General features: G+C 39.1%; 1 protein-coding gene across 6 annotated transcripts in view; it reads left to right on the top strand.

Annotated features, from left to right (window-relative positions):
• The first annotated feature begins 4,678 nt into the window (after positions 1-4,678).
• Positions 4,679-9,529, top strand: part of KIF6 (kinesin family member 6) — a 175,984-nt gene continuing 171,133 nt past the window's right edge. Inside the window, exons 1-3 of one of the 6 annotated variants that reach the window (XM_068676590.1) lie at positions 4,679-4,692; positions 6,003-6,112; positions 9,143-9,217. Coding sequence is in view for 5 of the 6 variants with exons in the window: in XM_068676588.1 (XP_068532689.1) it covers positions 5,126-5,191; positions 6,003-6,112; positions 9,143-9,217 (251 nt within the window). In the remaining variant the exon portion in view is untranslated. Of the gene's footprint in view, positions 4,693-4,808; positions 5,192-6,002; positions 6,113-9,142; positions 9,218-9,529 lie in introns of those variants that run through there. The other 5 variants (XM_068676588.1, XM_068676586.1, XM_068676591.1 and 2 more) reach the window with 5 other exon arrangements.

The following is a 9,529-nucleotide window of genomic DNA, read 5'->3' as shown; positions in this document are numbered from 1 at the left end:
TAAACGTGCTAATGTCAGGACTGCCTGGCTACAGCATGTGTATAGACAAATGAGCCTGTGTAAGTACTTAACTATGTTCACTATGGCAGCTTCTTGAGATGAATGTAACTAGGAAATATGATTTTCCCTAGTTTTAGCCATACCGTGTTACTCAGGCTATGATGCAAACTTTTGCTTCCCTATAGAGAGTCTTCTTGTACAACTCCCTCCATCTCATTGCAGATACAAAATCTCTATCTACTCACCTAATCATGTCATGTGACATATTCTAGTCACCCTGTGCTAATGTATCTTCTCCTAAGAGCATCTATTACCTTTTGGTATTTTTCTTAATTACTTACTCTCCCCTCTCCACTCAGAGCATGCTTCAGTCTTTTCCATCCAAACAAATGGGCAGACCAAAAGCCCACGAGTTGTCCAATACCTTTGCTTCTCTTTGCCTCCAAACTAACACTTCAATTTCCCGACTCCTTTCCATTTTTACATTATCTAAGGCATGCCAATTATTTTACTGGCTGGAGTTCTCCATTTTACATATATTCTAGACCTTCCATCAATATACCTTTTTGCTTCACACCCTTAATTTTCATTTAATGATAACAGTGAAACTCAGAGCCAGGCCTTTACCTTTGCCCTTCAGAACTACAAAACTGAATTTTACTCCATGACTGTAATCACCTTCCATCATGTTTTCCTCTCTGCACACACATTCAGAAAGCTATTGCAAAAATCATCTTTTCAGCTATCATGTAGTTCATGCTGTTGGTGACTGTGCATCCTCCAATAACTCTCCCTTCTTTATTACATTATTTTGCTTGTTTTTAAGGTCCTTGTCTATTCTATAACATTTCAGTCATCACAGCTTGATAGGAGAGTTCTAGCCTCTGAGTACTTTGCTAATATTTTCCACATTGTTTCCTTTTAATTCCTTCTTTTCTTGCATTGCCTCCTGTCCTAAACTGGATAGCAGAGCTGTTTGGTGCAGGTGTATTTCCTCCCTCCCTCCCTCCCTTCCTTCCCTTCTTTTTCTTTCTTTTCCTTTCTCTTTCCTTCTTTTCCTTAACTTACACAGAGCCCAACAAAGCTTCTAGTCCATGACTTTGATTTCTAAGTAATATTATAAATCAATGACTGATAATTATGTTTCATAATGTTCTGTTGAAGCTGATGGGACTATAATACTCTTCAAACAAGAGGAAACATTTAAACGACCATAGAAGGATTTATGTGTTGAGTGGAACTGAACACAAGACTCTGAATTTCTCACCATTTTTTAGATTAAAAAACAAAACAAAACAAAACAAAAAACCACCAAACTACCTAACAATAACAAACCACAGCCTTTTCTACTCACTGTCACCCAGCATTTTATCTATGCCTTGGTCAGAGATAGACCAACAACAGGCTTTGGGAGGTTTCATGACATAATAATGAATAAAAAACCCTGTAATGCTAAAGAAGGATGTGAGAGGGAGGTAGATAAATTGTGCAGAAAACATCAGCATTGCATTCGAAGCATGCTAATGTGAGTGTCCTGCTAACACTTATGACATTGTAGTTTGCAACAAAGGATGCAGTTTACCATTTAGAAGGGAGAAGAAAAACAAAACAAACAAACAACAACAAGAAAAAAAACAGCTTTAACAAAAAGATGTGTTGCTAGTTCAGTCAGAATCCTCAGGATGCTTCAATTTCACCATAGGATTTGGAAATAAACAAATACATGTATGCATGTGTGTATGTATATATAGAAGAGCTCAGGAGGATATTTTAAGATTTTCTGTCTTGGCTGAGTCTATCAAGACATACATTTTTAGGAAACATATGCATTTTGCATCAGAACAGCAGTGAAATCTTAAAGTAGTTTCCAACTCTATCTGTAATGCATAAGAAGATGTAGTCCTGTGCCTAAGAAACAGATGGGAACAATAGCCAACAAGAAACATCCCCTCTCTTCTCAAAGGGCTGGACTAGTAGAAGCTGAACAAGGCAATTTACACAGAAAAATTCATTTTTTCAGTACTGAATTCACAAGGAGAAAAAGCAAAGGCTATAGGGTTTGGGGACAATACCTGAAATATTGAAAAATATTTTTTAATTTAATTTTATTTATTTTTATTCCACTCAGATATAGGTATGTATACTTGTCTATTACCACAGCTCTTATAAATAAAGGTTGCACTGTTCCCGGTGGAGCTGATAGAACATATTCAACTGATATTATACTTAAATTTAGGCCAAGTTTCAGATCTTAAATTCTGGTCATTTAAGAAAATAAGGGAAGGGTTTTTGGTCATGTAGAAGATACACATTTGGCACTAATGTTTCCAGGAGCTGGATGATGAGACATGCTCAGACTTTGGCAAGATTTTTGGCCTTTCATCCATTCCTGTTGATCTATGGAAAGATTTTAATGTTCTAGCTTCTAATCAGTATCTCAGCCAAATGGCACGATAGTTGCCAAGAATAAGTAAAGTCCATGAAAAGTAAAACTCTGGAAGAAAAAAAAAGGAAAAAAAAAAAAAAAAAAGGAAGAAAAAAAAAAAGGACTTAAAAGTTTGGGCTATTATAAAACTTACAAGGCTGTTTATTTGGAAGCATGTGAAGTTGCTAGGTGACATAATGGAACACAAGCCCTTGAACTGACAGCTCCAGTGTATGCTATGGCCTGTATTATTTTTGAATTGGAAGAAAACTACAAGAATGAAAGCAGATGATTAGTTAGGATGCTACAGCTATTAATTCCGAATGCAAAGGTTGAGCTTTTTAAAACACACAATTGCCAGATCCTGTAACTCTAATCTTATACACAGTCATGTAATCATTTCAAGCCCATAGGTTGCTCGTGTTCTGTGGAGCACTTTCTCAAAAACTGTGACTGAAGAAAGTTCAACCCTTATCTCTAAGATTTAGAAAAAATGCAAATGCTGAAAATTCTTCAAGTACTATGTGATTTCCCAGGGAAAACATAAAGCAGATTTTAAATATTCAAAGTTTCTTAGGCCTCCAGCATACAATACAATTTCTAGACTAGTACACAGCTGAAATAGTTAGCTGTCATTTTCAGGCTCCATTTTTCAAGACTTCCTCAAAGCAGTAGGAAATAAAAATACTGAAAACAGTTCTTTCTGTCTGGTGTCAAAAAGAAGATTTCCTACAATTCTTTCATCTTTGTAACCAGCTCTTTACTGTTTTCTCTAATAACAGGCACTTTTCCAAAACTTTTTCTCAGTTATGAATTTAACTGAAGATTCCCTACAGCATAAAAATTATAACTGTCTTTCAGGTAGAACATGCTCCTTTTTACAAGCTCCACACTGTCTACTGACAATGACCTTATACAGAAGATAGATACACATTTCTCCCACATATGGAGATATCAGCATGATTAAATTGAACTAAACAGGTTAACTTCCATCATGTGGCTTGGCAGAAGAGAAAACACTCAAACTGTATTTGGCTGTTCATTCCTAGTATGCTTCTAAAAAGACATTTCAATGATCTTTAAAAAGACTTTTTGAAACAGAAGTTCTTGATTTCACATTCTGTATCAAACCTCTCCAAATGTAAGTGATCAGGCAGTACTCTTTCACACCTTTATCATGCTTCCTACAGTATTTGAAGGCACCAGTTGAGCTGCACACTACAGGTGGCACAGTATTCCTTTTTCCCTTTCAGACATTTGGCTTGTGTTTTTAGGTGGGGACCCATTTAAGTCTGAGAAGGCTCATTGGCTTCTCTGTGCAACCACATCATATTCAGGGTAGTCCTATGCAAACAGAGTTGTGTGTCTCTGCAATGTGCCACGAGTTCCCAGTTTACAGCTCAGACTTTGTTTTGAAGAAGGGCACCTAAGCTCTTTGCAGATCAGACTTCATCTTGAAAGCAATATAGTCTCATTCACTAAACTCCATATTTCAGCTACAGCAGCAGACATATACTAGCTTTCCACATAGCTAACTGCAGTATTTCTCTGTCCACTACCCAGTTAATTCACAATATAGCAAAGCTGCTAAATAACACTGTTGACTGTTCCGTTTGCTGTTTTCCAAGAATGCTGCACTCTCCTTTATCCATTTAAATTCTAATTAAATAAATAAATGCAAATCCAGTAGTTTTGGAGCAATGCTGAGATGATACTCACTATTTATTCCATTATCACATTCCAATGTCCTGCATTTCCTTTGCTTTCTATTTAAACACGAACAAATATTTTCCATGTTTTCATTTTTACCCTTTTGACTTCTGTGCTTGACTTCAGTTGGTGATTAGTCCTTTCCCATTTCATTCCCTGAGGGCGCACTACTTATTCCTCATATGCTTTCTGGGATACGTGTTCACTTGGGACAGGAAATCTTTCCTCTAGTTTTTCTTATTTGGAATAAAAAGTTCAACATATTTTTACCATATCTGAGTTACAGAAATTTCTATTCTCTTCCACAATGAAGTTCCTGCTCTTGCACTTAATTTAGACCGCTGACTTGGAACCACTGCGATCTGACCTTTGCCACTATGTTCCACCCAAACAGCTCATGTGGTTCGTGTAACTTTTTGGTAACGATTTAACAGAATAACTGAGCCCTACTGCTACCTCTCCAGAAACTAAGCCCTCACAACAGGCTTTCAACTTATATGTCCCTCATAGAACCTTTAGCCTAACGATTTTTATATTGCATTAAGTCTCTATTGCACGTTAAGTAGGCATTTTCCCCCAATTTCCTTTGCAGGTGTTTACAACCAGCCCTTCCCCGGGTGGCACCAGGTGGCAAGGGGACACCTGCGGGCGCAGATGGCAGCTCTGACTACAAATGGTTGCCGTGCCTGCTCTCCCTTGGGTGCTGCTCGGAGGCTCGGTTCTCTCACAGCCGTGACACCCCCGAGGACAAAGGTCGTGGGGAATGTCTGTTAACGGCCACGCAACCAGCACAACTCCGCAGACGAGAGCCAGCTCGGCTCCCTCCTCCTCCTCCAAGCCCCACGGAGCAAGCGGGCGCCCCGCCGCAGCCCCCCGAGGGTGCGCGATGGCGCCCGGCGGGCACCGGTCTCCCCGCAGCGCTGCCCTCCCCGCCGGGCAGGCTGGGTAGCGTGCCGTGGTTACCGTTACTAGGCTGGCGGCGGAGGAGCGATGGTGAAGGAAACCATCCGGGTGTACGCGCGGCTGAAGCCCTTAGGGAGGCGGCAGCAAGCGGGGGTACGAGGGGGAGCCGGGGGTGACACTGCCGGGGGTGACACTGCCGGGGGTGACACTGCCGGGGGTGCCCGTGGCGGTGGCTGGAAAGCGAGCCAGGGACCCCGCAGGCGGCCTCCGGCTGGGCAGGGGGGAGCTGAGGGGTCGGGAAGGGGGAGACAGAGCCACCGGCCTGTTCCCTGCAGCCTTGGCGAGTGAATACCATCGCCAAGTGCAGAAACTCTGGAATGTTTTTGTGAGGCTAGGGGGTGGGCTCCCCAGGGAAATCTTTTGGTGTGTGATAGAGTTTACGCGATTAGACGTTGTTCTGAAGGAGGGGAATAAGTAGCACCCTGTATCTGCCTGTCGTTGCAAGAAATGATAAAAATAATGGAAGTGTCCCTCGGAAATAGTGCATTCCAATTTGAAATAAGCTCTGTTCCTTCTGTCATAATCTTTCCAAACCTATTCCTCTATTATTTTTTTTTTAATTTAATTTTTTTTTTTTTTTTGGAGGGATTTGCATTGGGTGCCATGTTTTGTTTGTGAATAACAGCTCTGGTATTGAAGTGGTTTATTAAGCAAATTACGTAAACGGGATTACATTTCTGTTTCTTAGTGTGATGTTTATGTGACAACAAACAGGTCAGTGTTGGTATGTACTTGTTGAATGGTAGCTGAAGGAGAATACATGCTCAAGTAGTAAGGCCTCTTCAAGTAGGGAGAATTATTCTACTTTGCTATAGTATTTTGAAATACTGATTAGCTATAGTACACCTAAAGGCTGTGCTCTTTCATTGCTAAAACTACTTTAATTCATATCCATGCTTACTAGATTTATTCAGTTGATGATGACGATAAATCTGTGTCCAGTCTGGAGATAATTGTGCCGCATGATTTAGCAGATGGGTTCGTCAATAATAAACGGGAGAACTACAAGTTCAAGTAAGTACAAGCCTTATCTCTGTGTAGAGATTCAGGTAGACATATAGAATGAGATGAAAAACCTATTCCCCAAATTAAGTTTTAATTAATTTTTAATATGAAGGTATCTTTATACTGCTCCCTCAACAAGAGGAATACTACACTGTATTATGTTCTACAGCTGAATGATTGTGATAATATTTGATAAAGTTGTGTTGTGTTTTTTTTTCTCATCCATTGCATGTCATTATACATTTGAGTCTGATTTCAAAGATTGCATCTTCATTTATCAGTTCTTCCATTCTTACAGCTTGTTTTGAATTTGCCTTTGAAAACTGAGTGCAAGGCTGTTGTTTTCTTGTGACCTAATGAGTTGGCATAGTCTGGCTAAAGATGTCTTTATGTTAAACACTCTGTTTAAAAAACAATGTCTCAAACATAACCAAAACAGTGTAAAAACAAACAACAAAAACAAAAAGCAACAGAGATTGTTAAAAGAAACAAAACCATCATACTAGAATGTAAATATTTTTTAGAAACTGAAAATACATACCAGTATTATCAAACAAATATATTTTTTATCTTTTTGATAGAAAGCTTAGAGGCAAGATTTTAAGATGTTGCTGGTGGACAAAAGCTAGATGTATAACCACTTCTAATAAATAGATTGAGAATGTTTTTTCCAAGTTAAACTTTCCTTTTTTTTTTTTTTTTCAATATCAAATCAAGAAAATTTGTTGGTTTATACTATTAAAAAAAAGAGCCACAGATTAATATCTGTAGCTCAGCCTGATGTCACTTTACAATAAATCTGTTCTGCTTGGGAAGTGAGGAACTGTCTTCTCCAACTGTATGCAAAACTATCTTAGATTGCAGATGCCCAAGCCAGCTGTAATGAATGCTGATTTTTTTCTTTAATCTTCATAATTTATTAAAAACCATAGAGATGGGTTTTGAGAAATACTATGACTTATTGTCCTTAAGGCAATACAAAAATGATGCTATGGATTAAGGATTTATGGATTTTTTTCCTCCACAAAACTCATGTTTGCATACAGTCTGTCCTAGTCAGCTCAAGCATTATTCTCCTCTGTTCTTACTTTCTCCTATGGAAATCAAACAGCATTTTCTGAATGACTTTCCTAATTAAGTGTTAGCAGGATAGAATGTATGCCTCTGTATTTCATGTATCACATGTGTTTGACATGTAGATGCTGCATAATCCCTTGCAGTCCATGCTGCCTTTCTACATACCCAATATCCCTGGGACCTTTCTATATACCCTGTGAAGTTCTAGATGAATATGCTGTTCCAGATAGGACAGACAACAAAGCAGGGCATGAGCAATACAGGAAGTTCCTGGAGTATGTTCACTCCTAAACTTCATGAAACTTGGTTAAAGAGCCAGTGAGGGTGAGAAGAACTCATGCACCTTGTATTTCAAATATAGAACTGATCATGGATGTGAAAATCAAGGCTGCAGTGGCAATGGGATAGTGAAACTTAAGATCCTGAGAAGAGGGAGCAAGGCAGAAAGCAAAATAATAACTCTGGAAATTGTGAGAGCAAATTTTGGGCTGTTCAGGGATCTGCTTGAAAGAATCCAATGAGACGCAGCCCTAGAGAGAAGAGAGGTCCAGGAGAGGCAGCTGTCTTTCAAGGATCACCTTCTTCAGGCTCAAGAACTGTCCGTCCCAATGACCAGCAAATGAAGCAGAAGCAACAGGGAGCCTGTATGGATGCATGCTGAAATGAGCTGAGCTGCTGGGCTCAGAGGGTTGTCATTGGGGATACAAAGTCCAGGTGGATGCCAGTCATTAGTGGTGCTAACTACTAGTTAGTAGTTAATATGGGGGTGCAATGCTATCTGACATCTTTATTAATGACCTGGATGATGGGACCAAGCATACCTTCAGCAAATTTGCATGCAACACCAAACTGAGATGGGTGGCTGATGCACAACCTGGTTGTGCTGCTGTTCAGAAGAACATTGAGTGGCCGGAGAAATGAGCCACTAGGAATCTCATGAAGTTCAGCAAAGGGAAATGCTGAGTCCTCCTCCTGGAGAGGAAGAAACATGTTCACTAGTACAGGCTTGTAGTTGACTGGATGGAAATCAGACTTGCAGAAAAGTACCTAGATTGCTGTTTCCAATTTTGAGCCCCAGGAAAGGGACACAAAGATGACTAAAGGACCAGAGCATCTGATGTGTAACAGGAGGCTGAAATTGATAGAAGAAAAGTTGAAGGGACTCTTATCAATCTCATCAGGGAAAGTAAAGAAGGTGGAGCTGTATGCTTCTTAGTGGTGCCTGGTAACAAGGTGAGGGTTAACGGGCACAAACTGAAGTATGGGAAATTCCATTCAAGCATAAGAAAAAAAACTTTTCTTACTGTGAGGGTAAGCAAATACTGCCATGGGTTGCCTGGATATATTGTGGAGTCTACATATATAGAGATAATTATACCTGACAGGACAGAATCTTGCTCTAGTTGACCCTCCTTTGAGCAGGGGAATTGTAGAAGATGAGCTCTTGTGACATCAAATATTCTGTGATTCTGTAAGGCTACTGCAGATATTTTGTATAGGAATTGGAGGAATAAAAAAAAATGAGTTAAGTATTTCCTTGTGATGATTACAGTAAGTATGCAACAGAAAGAAGGAACAAGTTATGAGAAAATTTGGGCCTGGCTGTGCTGGTGGGACACTCTATTTAATTGTAGTGTAATCTATTTGTCCAGGTTTCAGAGTGGTGCCAGTTACAAACAATGATTCTCTTGATAGATCTAAATTACAAATATTTTTTTTCTAAGCCACATCATTTTATCAGAGGATTTTATTGTGTAGTTCTTGTCAATGCAGCACTGTGTACAGCCTATTTATATACAATAGTACAACAACATGCTTTGGGTAAGACTACAGGGAAAACATTGTACTAAGTTATGTAAGCCTCATGATGTAAACATTGACTATTACAAACACAAACAAAAATGTATGAATCAAGCAGTGTTTTTAGATTCTGAGTAATTATTATTTGATTAATATTTTCAGATTTCAGAAAATTTTTGATCAAGAGGCAAAACAAGATGTGGTTTTTGACAGCATTGCCAGACCAGTGGCAGAATGGTATGTTGTTCTTGCGAGTAATCGGGGTAACACAGGGTCAAAAATCGCTTTCACTGTATGACTTGGAGGAGAGCTAGCAAGTGTTCGATTCATTGTTGTAAAAATGTATTGATGATTTATTTTTTCTAAATACTGACATATCTGAATCTGGGAGATTGTATGTGTGATAAGGTTTCATCATAAAATCCTAGAGTAGTACTGCTGCTGTTTTCTCCTGTTGCATAGGCATAGCAATTCATGTCTAGTTAGTTTTTGTCTATAATATAAACTCACTGTATTACATTAGTAAAAATAACATTCTATATGGTTCCA

The sequence above is a fragment of the Anas acuta genome, chromosome 3 (genome assembly GCF_963932015.1).
Source record: "Anas acuta chromosome 3, bAnaAcu1.1, whole genome shotgun sequence".
Taxonomy (NCBI): Eukaryota; Metazoa; Chordata; class Aves; order Anseriformes; family Anatidae; genus Anas; species Anas acuta.
The sequence above is the reverse complement of the archived record's forward strand: the minus strand, read 5'-3'. Positions and strand labels throughout refer to the sequence as shown.